The 22,177-nt window shown below is 44.1% G+C and overlaps 1 protein-coding gene across 1 annotated transcript in view; it reads right to left on the bottom strand.

The window, feature by feature from the left end:
- STAB1 (stabilin 1) overlaps positions 1 to 22,177 on the bottom strand; it is a 57,232-nt gene that overhangs the window by 18,623 nt on the left and 16,432 nt on the right. Inside the window, exons 12-37 of the mRNA XM_086470307.1 lie at positions 21,036 to 21,158; positions 19,336 to 19,482; positions 17,866 to 17,928; positions 16,790 to 16,903; positions 16,347 to 16,400; positions 14,862 to 14,942; positions 14,430 to 14,588; positions 13,454 to 13,516; positions 12,077 to 12,178; positions 11,022 to 11,108; positions 10,545 to 10,656; positions 9,844 to 10,027; positions 9,500 to 9,593; positions 8,422 to 8,580; positions 7,440 to 7,535; positions 6,976 to 7,071; positions 6,328 to 6,375; positions 5,331 to 5,461; positions 4,831 to 4,942; positions 4,541 to 4,618; positions 4,058 to 4,159; positions 3,452 to 3,559; positions 2,809 to 2,940; positions 2,484 to 2,612; positions 1,568 to 1,624; positions 633 to 728 (exon numbers count right to left, since the gene is read on the bottom strand). Of these exons, the coding sequence (XP_086326433.1) occupies positions 633 to 728; positions 1,568 to 1,624; positions 2,484 to 2,612; positions 2,809 to 2,940; positions 3,452 to 3,559; positions 4,058 to 4,159; positions 4,541 to 4,618; positions 4,831 to 4,942; positions 5,331 to 5,461; positions 6,328 to 6,375; positions 6,976 to 7,071; positions 7,440 to 7,535; positions 8,422 to 8,580; positions 9,500 to 9,593; positions 9,844 to 10,027; positions 10,545 to 10,656; positions 11,022 to 11,108; positions 12,077 to 12,178; positions 13,454 to 13,516; positions 14,430 to 14,588; positions 14,862 to 14,942; positions 16,347 to 16,400; positions 16,790 to 16,903; positions 17,866 to 17,928; positions 19,336 to 19,482; positions 21,036 to 21,158 (2,727 nt within the window). The remainder of the gene's footprint in view (positions 1 to 632; positions 729 to 1,567; positions 1,625 to 2,483; positions 2,613 to 2,808; positions 2,941 to 3,451; positions 3,560 to 4,057; positions 4,160 to 4,540; positions 4,619 to 4,830; positions 4,943 to 5,330; positions 5,462 to 6,327; positions 6,376 to 6,975; positions 7,072 to 7,439; positions 7,536 to 8,421; positions 8,581 to 9,499; positions 9,594 to 9,843; positions 10,028 to 10,544; positions 10,657 to 11,021; positions 11,109 to 12,076; positions 12,179 to 13,453; positions 13,517 to 14,429; positions 14,589 to 14,861; positions 14,943 to 16,346; positions 16,401 to 16,789; positions 16,904 to 17,865; positions 17,929 to 19,335; positions 19,483 to 21,035; positions 21,159 to 22,177) is intronic.

Here is a 22,177-nt window from a genome sequence, read left to right as displayed (position 1 = left end):
CACTTCTTTCTGCATCTACTCGTGGAGGGAGGAAACCATGATGGGACCAAGCTGGACAGTACAGATGAAGAGAAATATTATCTAACAAAGGGATGCAGAAGTGCTCTGGGAGGTACAAGTGCTGAATGAAGCTCCGCATGTGAGTACTGTATGTCCAGCTGCCTCTCTCCCTTCTCCTCAATCTCCCATTCCCACTAAACTTCCCAGGGAGATGCTTCAATACCTGTAAGAGCTCAAATTCACGCAAGTCTTTCTTTTACCATTTCCTCTTCAAGTGTTTTCTCCCAGCCACACATTTTCACAAAACTGGTAGGAGCCATAATAGCTGTGAGACCGTCTGCTCCTCCCTTTGGTTCAGCTCCAATTAGTCATCAGTTATTCGGGAAGGCACATGCACAAGCAGAATACTAACATTCATGCCTCATTTCCTTAGGAAACCAGACTACAAACATTTAACTCCTTCTCTTCCTCTGCAGGACAAAGCAACAATATCAAAGCAGCAGACCACAATCCATCACTGTGCAGACTTTTCCACAGGTTTGTTTTTCAGCACAGGCTGTATTTCCATGGCTGTATTTCTAATACCCATCTTGCTTTTGTCAAAATGAATCTGAGGCAAATGTTTTTCTTACCAGAGAAACTTTTGCACAGGTGAAATGGCAGCCAAGTATTCCTGTATCGCCAGAGCGTAATTCGCAGCGAGCAAGATTCTTGCTTCCTGGCAATTCCTGCAGATGTAATTAACATAGGTATAGATAGAAGATCTCACAATATTTAGACAAACACCGTACATTTTGGCAGATAGGGCAATGTTCTTGCCTAACAGAGGAATAATGCTTTTTATCCAACAGGAACAGCCCTAAAAATTTGGACTATCCAGAGCTGAGATCAATGAGGCATCTCTAGATGTGAGGTCACCACACCGAGTCTATTTTGTTACCTGCCAAATCCATCGGTATATATATCAGTGTGAATACTGAGATAAAGCAATCGGAAAATTTCTGGCACAGAGTAAAGTAATGAAGCCTAAGAAGCCAGATGTGGCTGCTAGACAATTCATAGCCAGCATGTAGATGAAATGTGTTGTTTTCCTCTCTAGAAATGTTTGCCATTCAGTCACTCACAAACAAGCTGCAGGCACAACCAGCCCATCTGTGTGAACAAATCAATGGTCCAGGCTGGGAAATTGCTGTTGGCACCCCTAAACTGGCTTTCCTTGATGTCAAAAGAGTAAAAGATGAAAAAAAAAAATCTCTTCTTCCTTGCTAAGCAGAGAAAATCCCCACACTGTATGCTCTGAAAGGCTCCTGAAATTCAGGCAAAGCCTGGTGCCAGCTCTGTAAGGAGCCTCATGGTTCATGTTTGCGTTTTTCTTGCATAAGCCTCCCTTGGTTTCTGCTTTCTCTTGGTTTCTGCATTCTCTTACAAACCTTGCTAATGAATGAGCCACAGAAGACTCAAGGGCACATTTTTTCAGGTATCGAGATGACATCTGTAGAGCAATAAAAGAACATCAAAGTACTATCTGCAAACAGTCTTTGAGATGTCACATGAATCAAAGACTCACCACAAGAACTGATCCAGGAGGACACTTGATCCCCTTCTCACACTTGCCGCATCTTGACTAGGGCACAGAGAACAGGACAAGTCACATGTGTGCCCTCTACCCATGTCATACCGAGACATTAATCCTGAATTACAAATGGTGCTGTACAGGGTGCTGGCTGGGACAAAGACAAAGATGTATTTATCTCCATGGCTCAAAACATCAAAAGAAAAATCATGGTGCATCACCCTCAGGTCCTGGCTGCTATCAAAGGCTTCACACAAGGTCTTGTTCCTGCACTCCAGTGGTGTACACAGGGTCTTATTTCTGTGCTCCAGAGACTGTACCACAAAACAAACCAGAAGGGAACACATGCTGCACCTTTCCTGAGTCTCTGAGCTAGGGTAGGGCTTTCTGCAGGCCTGGAGTTCCTTCGTGCAAGGCTGCAAATACTTTTTTTCTGATCTGTAACAAGGCAGGCATACCTCAGCTTGACGCTGCAGTCACAAGAGCCACAAGATCCATGTGGTTGGACTTTGGCCATGACTCCCAGGCAGACCACAGCATTTCCTAGGGGAGCTTGTGGTCATGCCATACAAGAATTGGACTGGATTCTCCTTCCACAGCTGAGTATCTGGGAGTCCCTGCACCAGCCTGCCCCATGGCTGGCACTATGAGAGAGCCCCAGCAAGTGAACTGAATGTGATCTGCACAACAGTTGCAGATCTGCTGCGTTAGAAGTACAGAGTCTGAGGCCAGAAGGTGCCAAGTCTCCATGGCGCCCTATTTCACATGAGGCTCATCTGGGGTCAGACCACAAGCTACTGTCTCATCCATGTGGAACAGACAAGGTAGGTTGTCTGCTGTTCTTCAGTTGGGTTCAGCAGGTGGAGAAACCCTGTGAAATGGTGGTCAGCTCCTTGGTAATCATCATTACCTTTTGTATGGTGGTGGTATTGGCAGTGCAACGATTCTTCTGTATCTGGAGGACCTGTGAAACCCCAATCAGCATGCCATTCTTTGTCTCAAGAAATTTTCCATCCAAAGGAATATTATTGATGAACTTCTGCAAAGGAGAAGAAAATGGCTGAGATGATAACGTTCAACTCCTTTTTCAAGGACTGCTTAACAGCTGTCAGACAGTCACAGGAGGTAAACTTGTAAGGGTGTGCAAAGCAGAAACAAGTGTACACAGCCACCACCCTTAGAAAGTGGTAGGTCAAGCCAGATCCTCAAATAGCAGAACAGTCTTCCTTCCTTACCTGAGTGCTGTTTTGATAAAACATTAGCCAGTAGGAGAGCCCTAACATGCTGTTCTTATGAATTCCACTTCTCAAGTCTGTGGGCAAGAGCTTCTCTCCCAGCACAACGTGGTACTGCACTGTCTCATTGTCCTAAATCCACAAAAAACACAATGTTAGGACTCTTTTGACTTCCTAGACTAAAATTCAGTCAGAAGTATGGCATAAGAAGAGTTCCTAAGCATCTGTAATGGCTAATTAAGCCCACAGAGCCTCGTAACTCCCTATCACAAATGACTGATCATGCCTGATGACTCTGTTACTGGATGAAGACAAATTTTTTTGGAACCTTTCAAAAGGTTGAAAATTGCCACAGATATGCCACAGCCAGCCAGGAAGGGGAACATGTTGTGCCATCTATCCACATACAAACCTACTCAGAAAGTTGCACTTCGGAGTCCAAATATTCTTTTCAGATCCCTTTTGCAACACCCCAGGAAACCCTCTCATTACTCTCTGCCAAATTTCTCCCAGCTTTTAGCATCAGATATGCTTCTCCTCTCCAGGCTCAAATCCACTGAACTCCAGTTTATGATCTGACAGTGTACGTAGCCCTGCATTTACCGCAATACATACTCAAACTGTAAGCAAGCAGTGCGCTTACCAACTGTGTCACATTGGCAGTATGGCAGTACTCCTCAATGGAATTATTTCCAGGAACAAAAACTGTATATTTTTCAGAGGACTCAATTTTTCCAATGAGCTGGTATTGCTAAAAAATGTCCAAACAGTAATATTAGCAATGACACTTGTACTCACTATAAACCAAACCACACATGAAATCAATTACAAAGGCAAGAGCACTAGAGGAAATGCTTGAAAATGGGATATACAACTTCTACTCAGTCACACACACCTAATTGCTTGCTCCTCCTCCTGGGCTGACATAAACACAGCTTCTCAATTATAAACAAGCCTTCCTTTTCCTCTAGGTTTCTCTGCCCTGTACAAGCATGAGAATGCCTGCGGTAGACAGGTTGTCTTCCACTGTAATAACATGCCAATGATAGAGAGATCTAACTGTAAGTATATAACTCTTTGGCTGCTCAAAACAGCTTTCCTAGAAGATCCCTCATGAATGGTAGGAAACAGGTGATCTCCTTTTTCTCACCAGCTAGTCCAAATTTTGGTCCACCAGTACAAGGTAAGGTGGGCACTCGCTCAAAAGACAGTTCTGACAACCACAACCGTGCTCGACTCAACTGCTTACCTCTAGTAACTCCTTGAACACGCTGAATGAGGCAACTGTCTCAAGCTGTTTCTGCAGATCTGGAGGACTTGGTGGGATATCTCCTGAAGGTGGCAACAAAACCTGTGGAAAAAGTGAGTTCGTAAGCAAGGTTGGGCAAGGGGTTCTGGGGGAAATCACACTAGACTCCTGCTCTGTTTGCAAGAAAGGCAATTAGAAAAGGTCTCATTTTACACAATCCTACAATAGCCTTAACTCTTCTTCTGTCAGCCAAGAGAAGAGGAACTCCCCTCCAGCTTGTCCTGGAGACAAGTATTTTAAGCATTAAACACTGCTGCACAGGAAACATCTGTCAGGACCCTGTGATAACCAAATATATTTTTTCCTTTATATCCCTTCCTAACTGTCCAGACATGTATTCTTCCTTGGCCTCATCACAGATGCTGCAACACAGACCTGCTGCTGCAACTGCGGCATTTCCCAGTGTCACATGTACCAACGTACCTTACTGAGGACATGAATAATGCCGTTACTGGCAGGGATGTCACTTGCAACTATACTTGCATTCTGGATGGTTAGTACCTGCGGAAGTATCAGAAGGAGAAGCAAAAGGATTAGAAATTGCCAAGCAAGTTTAAAATGAATATATTGTTTGTTCAAGGTTGCTTATGATTGATCTGGGTACAATATTTGAAAGATGTCTGAGTTTGAGGACATCAGTGTCCCATCCAGGCTCCCCACTGGATAGAGCAGCTCTTTCACAGTTTGATACTGTTACATGAAGAAACCCTTACGCCACTCCTGGTGTTTATCTGCCATCTGGCCTGTGGGTTGAGGGTGGGTAATTCTGGCCTGTTGTACTTTTTGAGCTTTTCACCAGTGAAGACACCTTCAAGAAAGTGCGCCCTGAAGGGAACAAAGACAGGTAAAGAAAAGATTACGGCCCTGTTTGTAATAGCAGGGACCATACCATCCAACATTCACATCTCTCACACGAAGTAGTTAAGCATGTGGAGAGAATGATGGAGGGAATTACTTGTCCTGATGCCATCTGCATCTACATGACAGGGAAAATCTCTCTCTGCAAATACAGGAAAAATAAACCCACTTCCCACTGACTGTGGTCTGTTATGCTTTAAATACCTACTAGATTCTTCGCCTACTAGAAATTTAATCTTGCTTCTATATTTATCTGAAGATAACTCTTTATTGGTCATGTACAAGCAGAAATTCAGTTCACAGCTTTGTTACTGTTGTTTGGCATAGTAAAGCGAAGGCAGGAGTCCTCTTGTACCTGACTAAAAATGGCAGCATGTAGGGCGTCAACCAGAAATCTTCCTCAGTCTTGCTCAAATTTTTGATAGCTGCCTCCGATGGCACCAGGACAGTGACATTGGTTCCTGCTGGGATGCTGAAGAGAGATTTCTGTGGTCCAAAGCACAAAAATTAAGACATGCCACTGCCACATCGGTACCACAAAATATAACCAACGGCCATCCTGCTCTTGCAGTCACGTGAAAGGGAGGTGTAGAAAGACAGCGTTTGCTCAGCAGCACAGCAGGCTCTTCTGGGCATGGCAGGGAAATGCTGTTGGCAATCAATGAATGCCACAGATGGTTTAGCCAAAACAGCTGACAGCTCTTTGCCAAGGGAAAACCTGCTGCTTTAAGCCCTTCAATTAATCTTCAAACCCATTCAATCATATCCATAAACCCTTTCTGAACCCTCAATATCAGTTTTGGGGGATGGACCAAGACTATTCCTGGCAAAAGCAATGTATCTTGCAGGACAGGTAAGCTAAAGCTCAATTAGATGCCATACGTCATAGCATGCTTCCACAGACTTGCTGCAGTCTGTGGAGTGTCTCTGTTATTGCCACACCGGAGACAGGGAAGTGGTAACAAGAAAAGGAAAAAACATACAGTCTAACTTCTCAAAGCATGTTCTTCTGAAAATTAGCTATTATAATGCTACCCCTTTTTCTTTCCCTTCTGTGCCATTTTATGATGGCCTGGAGTTACAGATGAGACAACCATGAAAATTAAGCGTAACATATCTCCAGCTTCCTCCTGTGCTAGAAACAAGGCCCCCAAAACACACTCATGACCCTCACTCTGTCAAACTCCAGAGCTTTTCCACATGCCTGCTCTGTAACAATTTCTCCTTTGCTATTGTTTTGTTTTCCTCTGATGAAAAAGATAAATTGAGTTGCTCTTCCTCTAACAGCAGCATTCAGAGAGACTTCACTTCTACAGAACTTACCCATGCGGGCATCCCATGGCCATTCTTACCTTAATCCAGCTGTAGAAGCCTGTGAAGTGGGAATTCCTGGCCAGCTCCTTTCAAATAGAAACAACAGAAGGGTTACACCTGCTTAGCACTGAGGTTGTGGTGCTGGGAGACACAGGGTGGGGAAAAGAGCCCTTTGCAATATCACATCTAGCAATAGTGACTTAGACGTTCCTCTCACCTCACAACCATTACAGGCACCATGTATCATGGGGAGGGATGGGCACTCCTAAAACCAAACTTCAGCCATTAAAAAAAATATGTTTGCAAATAAACAAACTCTTTTCAACTCATCTGCAATTGCTCATGTTTACCAGGGACAGGGACTAAATTCACAATGGTCTTTCATATTTCTAATGACAGAAAATGCGCCTAGCAGATCTGACCTGAAAAACCTCCCGAACAACAAAGAAAAGATGACATTGCACAGGACGGACAGGGGTGAAGCAGATTAGCAATTATTGCCAATGGTTTCATTGGCGATAATTTGCCTTGGCATCAGTTCTGTCCCTGTGGCCTTGGGACATGCTTGGGCTGTCAGGCTAGTGTTGGGAGATGAAGCCAACTCAGGTAACAGAGAAAAGGAAAGTGAGAGCAGAGCCATTTCTCTCCGATCTCAAAAAGATCTCAGACATTTGCTTTTTACTCACTTTTACAATGTCCCCATAGCATGTCATGCCATCCCCGATGTAGCCTTGAGGGCAAGTGCAGGATCTCTCTCCTCCACCAAGGGGTATGCACATAGCCTGCAAATACAAGGAAAGGAGAAACTAGAGAGCAAACACAGGTTATGCAGTGTTACACCCATCTAGGAATCGAATTCTGGCCTTCCACAGCCTGAGCTAGAGAAACACACACAAGCACCTTCCTTCTGTTGCCTTCACGGTGGCACTGAATTTATATCTCATGCATCTAAGCCTAGGTAATAGCTTTGGTTGTGCTAACTCATAAAAATCTGAGGATCCACCTTTATAATACCTCTGAGGCATGCCAGTAAGATGACATAACATAAAGCCTCGCAATTCTCTCAATGACGTGGATGAAAAACCTCTGTCAGGGAGCAGAGGAACCTCCACTCCCATGCCAGCCTTGGGACAGCTCTTTAGCTACTCACCAAGTCATGGCAGCCACCGTTGTCCATGAGGCATGGGTTGATCACATCACAGTTGTGGCCATCACCAGCATAACCCCTCCTGCAGACACACTTGCTCTGTAAGAAAGAGACCTTTCAGTTTTATAGACCTATCAGAGCATCCTCATTTGGTACCCAAAAAAGGCCTAAGACAGCAAAATCTATTCTTAATTTATTTTCCCAAGTTTTCTTCCTGGTCCCTCAAGACCTGGAAATGTGGAGGTATTTACTTAGCAGAGCATCATCCTTCTATCACAGCACACAGGCTGCCTGGTTACTCAAGCACACTGATCCCTTGCACTGCTTGGCAGTGAGGTGGTTACTTGAAGATGATGGCTTCCATCTTTGTTTACAGCTTTTCAGGGAATGACCCAGACTTTGTGAATGGCAGAAAGTGAAGAGTTAATTTCAAAGCTTCCTGCGTTCAGGATAGCTAGGAGAGCACTTGTACATCTCATCTCACTAAAAACTCCTAAAGATTTGGCACCTTTCTCAGCACATTGTCCAATGCTCCCCTTGCTCACTGGGGAGAAGCACCCCGAGAAGCCACCTCTCTGGTGCACCTTCCTTCTATCTCAAGATGCTCAACTCCCGGCCCAGCTTCCTCCGTGGACTATCTGAACAGTTGCACATGCTTTTCTGTATATTTTAGCGTCACCTAAAGACAATCTGGGAACAAGAGGGACACAGCAACTGATACCTTATACCAAGCCTGTTTATGGAGTGCAGTCTCTTCCCTTTGCTGCATTGAAGTTTCAGAGTAGAAGAGCAGCCTCAACACGTCAGTGCATCATCTCACCACATGCAAGTACACTATGTGGTTTTAGCTGCAGCTGCTGTTTCTGGCAGCAGACAAGCAAGCTTTGCTGCTGACCAGCCCAATTTCTACCTCTGGCAATCCAAGGCCATCTCAGAGCAGCTTAGGAAATAAGTCTACCATCAGACTGCTTAGCATTGATCATACCTGGCCAGGGCCGATATAAACGCAGTTGGCGTTGATGTGACAATTCCCTCTGCTCTCCAGCATGCAGTTGTCTATGGCCACGCAGGCCTTCCCATCCCCAGTCCAGCCCGTGTTGCACTGGCAGGTGGCAGTGCCGGGGCCTGTACTGGTGCACAGGGCCTCCAGGAGAACACAGAGAAAAAGAATTACACTCAGCAGAAGAAGTGAGGGAGTGCAGTGCAAATACAGCAACCAATCTCCTTCATCAGACTGTGAAGAATTTCTGAATGACCAACTCTGATTCCAGCACTGGGGGTGGGGGAGTGGAAGCATCTTCTCCAGAAAAGTCATAGACAACTTTATAATACATCTCTGGAAAACATTTTGTGTTTTCAGAGATGCAGACACTTGTGTCTAGGGTGGCTCAGAACTCCCAGGGCATTCGCTACCATCCTGTAAAGCTCTTCCATTACAGAAGAAATATACCCTGAAGAGGAGGAGCACAATCTCCTGCCTGGACATGCGGGATGGAATCAATGATGGAGAGCAGATATCCCTCAGGAAAAACCTACTTTGTACCCAGCAGTGCCATCCTATTTTCTTTTACATGGCCCAATGCGTTCCTCTCACTGAGGCGTCTAAATTATGACGAGATCTGACCATTTGGCAGCCATTTCCATCATAAAGCACCACAGTCTTTTACTAAAGATAATAATGTAATGTTGATGGTTACTACAAAAATGAGTTGGAGCTCATAGTTAAGCTACAGCCTGAACATAGCAACAGAGAAACCAACACACATTGGAAGAGCTTGAGTGGAAAATCAATACAAACCAAAAATTATCTGTACAGCTAATCTCTGTAGCTGCCAAAATATCTAGTGCAAACCAGCCAAACTCTCCTTGGGTGTTGCATTTTGGCACCAACCCAAATGATTGACATCCTTATGATGACTGTGTCAAGGTACCTGTTATTCCGCCCCATCTTACAGATAGGGAAAGCTAGCGCACAAAATCTGTAACAGTCCCAGGAGTTCTAGATCCCTGCTCTGAGTGATAGGAGCTGCTTCTCCACACTTCCACAGTCTGACCCCACTTACATTCTGCGAACAGCCTCCTCGTTCTGGCCGACTGCACAGGTCGATGGGCTGGCAGGAAAACCCATCACCTTCATACCCATCCATGCAGATACACCTTAAATGTATAAGCACAAAAGGAACACAGCTAGAGCAGCCCCTTCTGAAAGCCAGCAGAGAGCAAAAAGGCAGTTTGAGGCTCTCAAGCAAGCAAGAACCTGACTTCAATTTCCTGCAGGTTGGCCACATTACTCAAACAATCCTGTACACAAGTACACAGCTGTATATACACAATTACAGAGCTGGCAGCCTCACAGCCACTGTACAATGACAATGTGCCCACCTGAATGTGCATGTCAAAGACTGACCTTGCTGTGTCATTGAGGCTGCAGACAGCGTTCTGGTGGCAATACTGGGACATCCCGCTTGGTCCACAGTTCTTGGATGTCTTGTCGCAGAATTTCCCGGTATAGCCTTCCTTACAGGACCAGGACTGACACACACCACCGCTGCCAGGCCTGTTGTCACAGATGCCATGGACACAGCCACAATCTATCAAGTACATGGAGTAAGATTAGTAACTACAAAAAGTCCAGAATCCATCACAGTGACAGCATTTGGTAGATTCCCAGCTTTCCTGCACAACCTCTTGTGACACCAAATCATCCCATTTGTCCTTGACAGAGGGACACCTGTTGAGAGACATCCATCATAACTCAAACCCTGACCAGGGAAGAGATCCTGACTGACTAGGTCCGTCTTTTTTACAGGCTGTAAGGACAGGCTCAAATTTAGGCTATCAAGCTCAAGGTCCTTGTCAACTGTCTTTCCTTGCCTAGCAGGAGAGATCTAAATCAAAGTCCCACACCTAAATTTGGCTGATGTTTCCAAGACCCCCATCATTACTGTCATATCAGTTACGTTTTCTCCACTGTTTGAAGGGACAGCCATGATGACATTTCTCTCACTTCTTTTGCAAGGTCTTGCCAGAAGGGAATCCAGGATACATGAACCTGCATTATATCCTCGCTCTACATTTTCCTCTAGTCTCTCTATCAGAATTACAAACCTTCATCACAGTTCTCGCCATGCTTGTTTGGGTTTGAACAGATGTGGCAGGCTATTCCTTTGAAACCTTCAAAGCAGTGACAGTTGCCATTCCCTTGTATGCCATCACTGCACTGGAAAGAAAACAAAAAGAAAACCAAAGGGACTGAAACTCAGGGAACCGAGGCAAAACCAAGGCGTTGATATCTATCAAAGGCACTTTGATACTTGCAGTAAAAAATAGGACTTCAAAAAGTGGTGGTTGTAATACAAAATCCCACATAGCTAGAGCTGTCCCCAACAGCCATGACATGATTCACATTAGAGGTCAGGACAGAAAACCCACTGAGTACATGTCATTCTCCCTGGGTCTTCTGCTGTCACCGCTGTGGGCTTAGCCCTTGAGCACAAACTCTGAATCGTACTTATCTACACCTACACTCTCTAACCACACTGTCTCAACTTCTTATTGCAACACAGCAGGATCATTTGTACTTACGTTTCCCTGGCCATAGCATGGACTGGAAAACCCCCCTGGGCATGGCATGCAGTCTGGACCAAAGAATCCTTTGCAGCATCCAGGTTTCTGAAACAAAAGCAAAATTGGTAAGGTATGACATGACTTAACAAGAACTGCCTGGAGTCATCCTGCTCTCAGTTCTGAAATCCTGGTCCTCCTCTCTGCCATGGACTGAAACGGACTGTCTCATTTGGCATCCATGTTTCTAGGACCTCCTGAACTTACATTATTTTTCAAGAATACCCCTCTTGCTGCTCACAGCCTATTCTTCTCAGAAAAAATCACTATTTTCTCCTCTCTGACTTCCAAAAATTGGGTCCATGTTTTCTACAAGCTTTTATTTCTTTAATAGTGCTGGCCCACTAACTCCTTTATCCTTACTGAGGACTGTGTTCCTTTGGAGGGATGTAGCAGTCCTGGGTTGCAGGCCTTGTCACAACTGAGCAACAGAAGAACAATCACAAGACAAACAATCAGCAGTATTTAATGAGACACCCACAAATCGTTCCATATAGTTGGCACTGTGAGAGGTCAGGAGCTGCAGACAAATGTGAGGTCCATAAACTCACTCAGACTGACTTTCCTAAACCATTTGACAATGTTTCATAAACAGGATGCTATCACCTCACCACTTACAGCACTTTCCCTGTGCTCAGCTTCCTTCGGGAGAAATGCTAAAACCAGGGCACTCTCAGAGAAAACATGCCACAGCTAACACTGCACCATTTGTCTCATGGCTTCCTCCAGCTTGGCTGGTTGCAACTGGCATGCTCTAATTTATTTATTTATTATACTCATGTTTAACTCAGCTGCTTTCTAACATTTGCAACAGGTTGGTACCCTTCTTCTGCCAAAGAAAAAGCAGGTAGCTGGTTCATGTGATGGTCCTGGGGACAGCCCTTTGTGTGGGACAGCTTTCCTTTTGCTCCCATCGAGCCCTCTCTCTGCTCAAAGAGTCTGAACTCTTCTTGGTGAATAAGAAAGAGCAAAGCTGAGCTCCTTTCAAAGGGAATGTGGTCTTTCAACACACTCACCGTGAGGGTTTGATTGCAGTACCTGGCGCACCCTTTCTTCAGGACATTCAGGCCTTGTGGATCATGGATGTAGACACATTCTTTTGGGAAGAGTGTTGGTTCCTGTACAAACAAAACAAGACCTCAGCACTGTAACCTTCCCCTTTGCTCTTTTTGCTGCAGAGAGCAACTATGCCTCTCTCTGAGCTGATGAAGCCCACAGAGGAGGCAAGAAGACCGAGATACCATTATGGCATGCCTATCATGAAAGAAGGCACATGGCAGCTTCTTGCTCCCAGCAGTCCCCAAGTCTGAGTCAAGGTGCTGCCTTTGTGTTCTAATAATAGTGTCTATGATAAGGGAGAGACTGAGAGTAGGGGGAGAGAGTAGGGAAAGAGGGGGAGGAAGGAAGAGGAGACAAGAGGGAAAAAAGGGCAGCGGGGGAGAAATAGAGGGTACGAAAGAGAGGAGGAAAGAGAAAGGGGGGGGGAAAGCAGGAGGGAAGGAAAGTGGGGTGTGGGGGGTAAGAGAATAAGAGAGTGAGGGAGGGAATTTTGGAACAATGCTCAGTGACCTGTCATGGAGTTAGACACAGGCAGAATCGGCCTCCAGATGATTCTGGTTTCATGTGCCTCAACCAGAGAGGAAACCGAGCAACTAGTGATTTTGCAGAGCTCTACTTCATTCATGCTGAGAACGCATCAGCAAGTTCTCCTGAAAGTCAGATCTCTCAGAAGACACCCAAGAGTTAATAACGGTAAACACCTCTGGCTTTCACAAATAACATCTTGGGCCTGGCCTTCACATGGGGATTTCCTGGAACTTGCTGTTCTGCCAAACTCAGCGTGGGATTAACTCAAACACCAGCACCCAGCCTCCACATCCTTACTCCACCTTCAGCACGTTCTGCCCATCCCTGAATCAACAGGGAGCACAGGCCAAGCACAAATTGTTTCTAACCCTCTGCAATGCAGAAAGCTTGTTGTGATTTCCTGGCTGTGATATAGGCAGTGGTAGTACTGGATGGTACTAGTGGGATCAGGCTTGGTTCTAGCAGTCTGGAGGAGCTGGCAGACACAGTATGTGGGCAGGAAAGCTCTGCCTCAGGCAGAGCAGAAGTGCTAAAAGCTGCAAGTCTACAATTTCCTTTAGCCCAGACTGTCTCACAGCTTTCTCCATTGATTCAGCAGACTTCAGCACAGACCAGTTAGTGGGTGACAGTCTGTGATCACAGAGCATGAGTGTGTGGGGAGTACTTATCCTCTAATAAGCCTCTCTACTGGTTGCCTTTCTCGCTTTCTATTTATTTGACAGTGGCTTGCGTTAGAAACTGCCTATTGCTGTGTCTGTATGTCATCATGCAAAGAAGAAATTACTGAAGTACCCACAAATATTTACCATTTCTCTGCTACCAGGTGGGCAAACGCTGCTATTGAGGGCCTCACAATCCACACAAGAGCCCTGTTAAGAAAACAAGAGGGGTAAACTTAATCTTCTCAAAGGAACCCACTCCCCATGCCAAGAATGCTACAGAGCTACTGCTCCCAGTATATAACTGAAACATCACAACATGTACCAGAAATATTCCTAGGAAGGAGTTTTCGCAGTCTGAAATGGGGTAAGTTTATCACTTAAATAAAACAACTTCTTTGTCTCTAGGAGATGCTTGCACCTGACTGCAAGATGTGGTCTGCCTCCACCCTGTGAGTCTCCACTCTCCACTGACAGACACACAGCTATGCTGGAAAACACTTTGGGCATCCATGCAGCAGGCCTCACCAAATCAGCAAGTTATGTGGACCCCCTGGCCACTTGGGATTAACTGTGAGGGGATCCCTTACTCCTCCAAATCAGGTACCCCTTGCCTATTCAGAGCCTCGCTTTCTTTCTTCAGTAACCTACCAATGATCAAATTGGGGAGAAAGCACCTAAAATAAGGTATACAAAACTGTTCAGGTGAGAATATCGCACAGCATTTGTAGCTCCTGCTACTGAACGACTGCCTCCTGTCCAGACTACAGAACACCAATGCTGATAGTGATGGGAACAAAGTATTGTCAGCTGAGTTAGCAACTATGGTGTGAGGAAGGTCATATAAGGCCTTATGAAAAAGCAAATATACTTCTGAATCAAAGGCAGGATGGGTGCAAGGAAAGAACAGCCTACACAAAACATTTGCTGATTGCCAGGAAAGCAGTGCCAAATGCTAGCAGAAGAAACACTGATGGTGCTGATACTGCCTAAGTTCACATCAGGGGACCTCTCAGAGAGAACACATTTCCCAAATGCAATTTACACAGCCTGCTTTTGTCTCGCCAGGCGAGCGTGGGGTCTACAGCAACTGCTAGCATGAGAATGGGAGAAGTTGACTTACCATCACAATTTTATATTGCTCTTCATTGCATCTGTGAGGCAAAATGGGAATTATTGAAGGAGGGATGAAGATGCCGTCCAAGGTATGAATAATACCATTTGATGCCACAATGTCTCTCATTTTTAAGGGGATCCCTGATTCATCCATCAGAATTCTTCCCTGATGGAGAAACACAAATAATTTATCTGCATTTTAGTCCATTGGACTGTATCAACTACATAAAGGAAATGCAGGAAACAGACAGTACACAACATCAAGCACAACCACTCAAATGTGGAGTCACAGGTTGGATAAGATGCAAACTAATTCAATGATCTCATTTAAATCTGTTTTTTTAAGCAGAGGAGGAAGCAGAGATGGGCTGAAAGCACGACATCCAGACCTTCTCCTAGCACAGGACAGTTTGCCCAAAAGGTCTTGATTCGTACTTACACTTGCACTGATGTTGATGGTGAGTATCTGGTTAGCCATAGTAACAATGTATGGCATCATTATCAGTTTCTCTACAGTCACCTGAAATAAAACCACAAGGCGACAGTACCATGAAAAAGCAGTGTCATTTCAGTACAGCTTATAGACTCCTTCCATGATTCCTGCCACTTAAATAACCTTCTAAAGGGCACTTGACTTTAACATTTACATTTCATGAAATACCTTAAACACAAACAATGGGTCAGAGGGAAATCTGTGACTATGTGTGAATTGTTTGTGATACTATGAACACAGCAGTGACGGCGGCAGCAGCCTTGGTTTTCACTAATTGTGTAAGTAAACAGTCCAGCACTAATAGTGTCTCTTACTAATACAGCTGCTAGTAGGGTCAGACTAATACGAGGATTTTTGAGGACATATTCAATAAACAATGAAAGCTCAGCCAGAAGCATAATAGAGAACATATTTTGACTTAATAAATAGGGTTATTTCTAAGTAAACTGCAGCTACTGTACTGAGAAACTCGATGATTTCAGAAGTCAGAAGTTCTAAGAACCAAGACAATTGTTACTTTTGTGTCCAACAGGTTATTAAAAAGTAGCTCAGCTTGTTACCATGTTGTTATTCATCAATTGCAAGTAAAACTAGGTTTTGCCATTTTACCAAAGTGCTGCTCATTTTCTCTGTTGGAATTAGAAAAATCACAAGGATTGACATCTGCTTCTCAGTAAAGAATGGGAATAAATTGGTATTTCTTAATGAAGGACATGACATTGTACCATAATGCTTGAGTATTCACTTCCTCCACAGGTTTTGTGTCTAACTTTAACGATTTCTCTTGTTTATTGTATAAGGGAAAATGTCTTGATGATGCACTGAATTGATTTTATTTACCCTGTCACTGTAGTACACAGCAATGCTGGTGCAAGAATTGGCAGTAACCAGGCCAGGTCACAGACTCACTTGCACCAGTTCTCCACCTCTAACTTTAGCCACTGGAGGAGCCCAAGGAGAGAGGAAAAGCATCAGGGAGTTTGGACCAATTCTTTACTTGGCTATAAATTTTGTGTTGCTACTATTAGTGTTTTAGGGAAACTGTAGGCTGGAGAGTTCATAATTAATGTACACTCCTAATCAATAGTTTAACAAATTGTGCATAACAGTGATAACAAGAGAGCATTTGCCTGCAGCAAAGTCTGCCAGACAATATTTTCATTGTAAAGGCCATACAACTAAGGAGCACCATCACTCCCGGGAAACTCAGAGTTTCGTGATGGAAGAGCACAAGCTGTCCCTTTTGTCAACAGTTTTCATGGTAAACATTTTGCCTCATCAGATCTCGAGTCACATCTCTGTTCCTCCAGGGGAGTCCAAGAAGTAGCAGCTGAAGTCATCAACACTCTGACCTCTATGCCAAACAACACAGTTGATAACATGCTGGCCCAAAGGACCACAATTATCTGGAATTAAAGCTGCCTGCCTTACCGCTGCTGAAGTGTAGATATGATGTTTCACAAGTTCCTGAAGCTTATTTATGCCCTAAGGAAAGAAGAGAACATAAGAATTAGATCCCCCTTCGATGCTCAGGAGTAAGGGGTGACAACTACCAATGACTGATAATGCCAATGTACTGCTATAGCAGCGAATTCACTTGGTGAATAAGTTCCTTCATTTTCCCCTACCCAAAGCCAGGGTGAAGAAAGCAAGCCAACCATCAGATTTAAACAGTCTGGCTAACCATGTATCTCATTGCAGGTTCCATCATCCTTCCCTTCTCTCCTAAAGCCTTACATAAACAGAGACATTGTTTAGCCATCTCCAAGAAGAACAACTTTTAGTAATGATCAGATACATTGCACAAGTCGTTCCAGCACAGCCTAGTGCAACACAGTTTGCTCAGGATGTCTTGAAGTACCATAAGCTCTCACCTCTGTAAAAAGATAAATGAGCCTTCCATCTCTCAGCTTATCCACACCATCATTGCTGGGTACAAATACAGTAAAGGGGCCTGGACCATCTAGTATTGCAGGCAGGCCGCAGTTCTGCAACAACAATAAAAGATTTCATCGTGGGTCTAGCATGAGTTAGTGAGGGGGGTCTATCAGGAAGGGAGAGAAAACTCTAAGCAACCCACTAGAGGCAGAGCTATTGAAAAGCAAATGTATACAAGAGGTAACTGGACACCAAAGATAGGTATGTAATATAACAGAGGAATAAATGCCACAGAAACCTAGCTTGGATAATGAAGCCACTGGTGTGAATGCAGCTAATGTGAACAAGGGAGTACTTGGCTAATGCTCCCTGTGTGCTTTAAACACACAAGTACATATACAGAGACTAAAACTGTATCCTTTTGCCTGAAGAGGAGAAAAAGAGAATCAAGTCTATAAGCACAACTGAAGTTACCCAATTTTGTAAACAACTAAAAGCCACAGAGCTGAAAACAGGCAGGCCAAGACTGTTGTGAGCAATGCCAGAGCAGATCCAGATGACTGATGGAGGTAAAAGGAAAATCACTCTGTCCCTAGTGAAAATACTAACTACATGAGTCCTAGGCAGTAGTCTCAAGGGCTTATAATCTGAGACCTGCTTTTATTTAAAGATCTACATCCCAAAACCAGGTAGCTACAATATAGCTTGGCATGGGCAGTGATGAAACCTTCACTCTTCGTCCTGACAGTGGTCAAGAACTAAACATGTTGTGGAGAACAAACTCTCCAGGGGAGAGTGGAGGAGAGGTGGGGAAACAGACGGGAAAGAGGCATGTATGCTTGCTGCTTGTGCCAGATCCCCCATAGATGTGAAAACTCCAATCTTTTCTATTACATTTACTTATGTAAAATACACAAAATAAGAAATGACACAGAAAAAAAGCATTCAGAAAGGAAGGCAGATCACTGAGATGTATTTAAATGTTACCCAAAATTCCCACAAAAACAGCAGCAGCAGGCTTTGCAACAGCAGCAATACTGCACCTCCCTGGGGCAGACACAAACATGCTTACCTCCAGTATAGTTTCAAATCTACTGAAGACCTCCATTGAAGCAAGGATCTCACCAATGGTTTTCTGCAAGAAGATACAAAGAAGAGAAATATGGCTGGGGCTGAAGTGAGGCCTGAGTGCCTACTGGAATGCCCTTGGCCAGTTTGTTTGTGGTTTGCAGGTAAAGATCTACAGAGACCATCATCCTCAGTCTTCAAACCCTCTGTATTGGGCAGTTGACCTAGCAAGGACTGAGCCTAGGCAAGGATCCTGAGCAAAGATCCTTAGCTTAGGCACAAACTCCTTCCCATGCACAACAAACCAGATTTTCCAAGGTACCATGCACTTGAGCACCCTTCTGTTTTTCTACTCCCATCTGCAGATTAAATGAAGAGCTGATTGCCCACTATCATTAAAACTAGAGCCACACTACTTCCAGTGCTATATAAATCAGTTCTGGGCTGGTAGGCAGTAGAGCTGCTCTGTCATCTTAAGTCTCCCTGTCCTTTGAGGACAGGAGTTCACTCTGCCACCTGCAAATGAGCCCCAATGCTGAGAAAATACAACACATATGCATATTCCTGAAAACACAGAGGAAATAGATGCCTTCCTTTTTGCCACATTGCCCATGAAGACAAAGGTAACAGGAGGAATGTCCCTTCAAATATCAAACCTTGTGAAGGGACTTGTCTGACCTTTATTTGCAGGAATCTGCTTTTTTTTTTTTGGCAGAAAGTGCTTCCTATAGAACATGCAGAGGCACAGAACGTTATTTCCAAGGGACATAAAGAGATTTGATGCCACAAATGGCTGATGTGATCACTAGCCTTCATTGCAAAGACAACATCACAAGGGAAGGAAATGTCTGAAGGAGCCTAGAGGAAGACAAGCTCTGCAGGGAGCTCTCTTGCTGTCCTGCCATCCCAGAGTAACTGCAAACCGTTCCTTGCAGGTGCCTGAGCACACGAACACAGAAGTCCAGTTTTCCCTCTGGACCTCAGACACTCCTTTTTGGAAAATATCCTCATGCAGGTCATAAGAGTGAGAGCATCTTAAGTGACAGCAGACTTAAACATCAGTGATGGGCACTATCAAATCCATATGAACACCCAGCACTTGTACAATTGATACACCACCTTCAGGGCACTTCAGCTAAAGAGCTACTGACACTCAACACAAGACTCCAGCTGCTTTTTAAACACACAAAATACAACCATAATATTACACAGTCTGAATGTTTTTATAGATTAATTACAACGGCGTAAATTAAGTGCAAACTACTACCAAAATCCTACCAAATCCAAGAGCTTGTTGTCATTCTACAAGCAATTTTTTTGCAAGGAGATAGGAAGTAACAAGAAAGAAAGTAACAAGATAGGAAGTAACAAGAAAGCCTTCTTGATTTGGAAGTTTAATGATGAAAATAGATTTTTTTTTTTTTTTAAGTGTTTATTCTGCTGTCCCATAAAACAGAAGAAAATGTCTGTATACCTGTGGGTTTCTGAGGTTGTCAGTGCTGGGTTTTTTCCTTAGCGTGTTAACAATATGCATGATGCCATTGGCTGCTGGTAGGTTCGACTGCAAAATACTGTACAGTTCCCCTGGCAGGTCTTGATATTGAAACGATTTCAGGTATGTCTGGATAATAACAAAAAGTTATTTTCTTGTGCAATATCTGTGTTATCACAACAGTTCTATAAACCATTGTTCCCTTCGGTGCTCTCCACCTATGGGACAGCAAGGCGAACGCATAGAGTTACTCTGGAAAAGCTAAATTTAAGGGGTGGCCTGGGTGCAAAACAAACATCCCACCTCTACTTGAGCGTAGGTAATATTTTGATCCTGGGAGGTACTTTTAAGTCTTATTACAGAAAGATGACCTAATCTAGGACAGTCAGCTCTAGAATTAAATTTGTCTGAGTGTGAACAATGCTTGATCCCAGCTCTGGATCACAGAAGGGTGCACTGACCATGAAGTAGCTGCTGCAACAGTCTGCCAAGTACAAGAAGAGAGGCATGGTGCCTCCTGGGCACCAGGGTACAGAATTTAGAGGCAATCCTGGAACTACAGCGTTGATTGCAACTTTTATTGGCTCACAATGACAACAAGGAGGTCTTCATAACAAAGCCAAACCAGTCAGGCTCATTGAATTATAAGGTACCTATCTGGTCCTTCCATATTGTATGCAACCATGCACTGAAGCTGGGCATATGGAGGTGTTCCAAGGTTAACCTACAAACTAAGCATCAAGGTATGGTGCTGCAGCCATAATCCAAGTTCAGGCAAGCACAACTTCCCCTTGCTTTTCATTTCACCACGTGCATTTCTTGAACTGCTCCTCCCTGCCCTGAACTTCAGTTGACATCATTGAGGATTCTGGCTGAAACAAAGGAAGGGGAGGGCAGAATTCCCAGATCAAAAGACTCCTGAGTAAACAAACAGGAAAGAAATTTAAAAGGAGCATCGACAAGCTCAGTTCAGATTCCCTGGCTCCAGATAGTGCTTTGTCCTTCTGATGCATGCAGGGTGCATGTATTATGACCTAGACCTCAAGGCCAAGGCTGGATCCTCAGAGAGGAAACATACGGCTCTCCCCCGGCCAGCTGTGACCATGCATGCAGGAAAAGTGCAGGATGGAGAGAGAACAGTGGGTGCTGGAAAATATGAGTCAATTGAAAAAGGGAAAAGGGAAAAAAAGCCTTCCATATCAGAACATAATGATGAAAAACTCTCTGCTAGGACGACTAAGAAAAATAAAATGGAAAGAGGGGAAAAGAGAACTGGAAGAGAAAATACTCAGCGTGTGGCTGTGTCTAAGCACAGAATCTCCAAGGAGAAGCATCCAGTCTGATGAGAGATTTTGCTGCCTCTTCCATGTCAGCCACACGGATATTGTAGCTGCTAACAGTGTAGGGAAAAGGTCTCTTCTCTAGAATACATATATGGACCAAGGAGAGACCATTCACAAGTCAGATTCTGGCTAATTGGTTGTCTGCAAGACAGGAGAAATGGTTGCTTCTGGTCTTAAATCACCTTGCTTTGGACTCCACAAAGGAGCTTGTTCTGATCACAGGCCAGCTGATTAGAGAAAAAGGTTTTCTGGTTAAGAAAGCACACCAAGGAAACTATGCTCAAGCTCCAGTCTGTCTTACAGGAAAGCAGCGATCCAGGACTTCAGGAGATCCTTTACCTGGCTACTGAATGTTAGCTGATGTCCTGACAAGGTCCACACAGTCTTGGCTTTTACCATATCTTCTACCAAATGCAGACCAGGAACAATGTGCAATCTGCACAAGTGTTCAGCTGTGGTATCCTTTGGGGAACAAAGACCACATAAAGAAGATAAGAGACATGTTCTTTCAAAACCCTCATTTACAGAAAGAACCATAACATTACATTTCTCCCAGCTAACACACACAGAGAAATTCTTAGCATATTGAGCTTCCCTCTTCATTTTGGTTCACTGGAGTAGCACTGTGGAAAATCTTTTGCTTCTATTTGTGTACACATTCAAACACAGGGAGGCTGATTAACCTGCAAGTAACTTTAGAGGAATCCCTAGACAGAAACCTATTTGGCTTGGTCAATTTAAAAACCACCCTTACATGCTCCAGATTGTAAAACTTGCTGAAGATACCCCTACACAGTCTTTGTTTATGTTGGACCATATAGGTGGTCTAAGCTGCTGAATTTACATTTAGTTTCTTCCTTTCTTTTCTGGGCTTTACATCACCGGCATTTTTTAAAGAAAATCCTCTGTCAATACTGATTTAGGTGGAACTGATCCTTGTGGGAACAGGTACACTAGATAACTCAGAGGCCTTTCCTGATGTATTTTCTATGAAATCAGAAGTTACCATGATGACCCAGGCACAGGGCCTGACTTGTGGAAACTAGTGGAAACCTTTGATCAACAAGGTAGTAGGAGACAGATAATGTCCCTGGCATTTGTAGGTTAGGAGCTGCTCCCTAGACTCTATGTGAGTTACTGCTGCTGCATAGATAGCTTTGCTACCAAGCAAAGGAATGATGTTTCTAAACCAGTCGGAAATCTAATGTTCAGATGGGGTTGGTCTGTCTGGATTATTTCTAAGACACTTGTCTTCTCATATCTGAGTGCTAGCTGCAAGCTAGCTGCCACCTGAAACAGAACAGGCACCTTGCCTAGCTCACAATTAAACTTTGTGCTGCATAAGCTGCATTTGTAGCTCACGCATGCTGATTTTTAGCTCTGTCCTGGGAAAACAGCTTATATATCTTCTCATCATAATGATGGATAGCCTGGTTGTTGGCTAAAGCTGCTGCAAATAAACACAACTTCATTAAAAAATA

Source organism: Leptosomus discolor, chromosome 9 (genome assembly GCF_034619465.1).
Source record: "Leptosomus discolor isolate bLepDis1 chromosome 9, bLepDis1.hap2, whole genome shotgun sequence".
In the NCBI taxonomy this organism is placed as follows: Eukaryota; Metazoa; Chordata; class Aves; order Leptosomiformes; family Leptosomidae; genus Leptosomus; species Leptosomus discolor.
The sequence above is the reverse complement of the archived record's forward strand: the minus strand, read 5'-3'. Positions and strand labels throughout refer to the sequence as shown.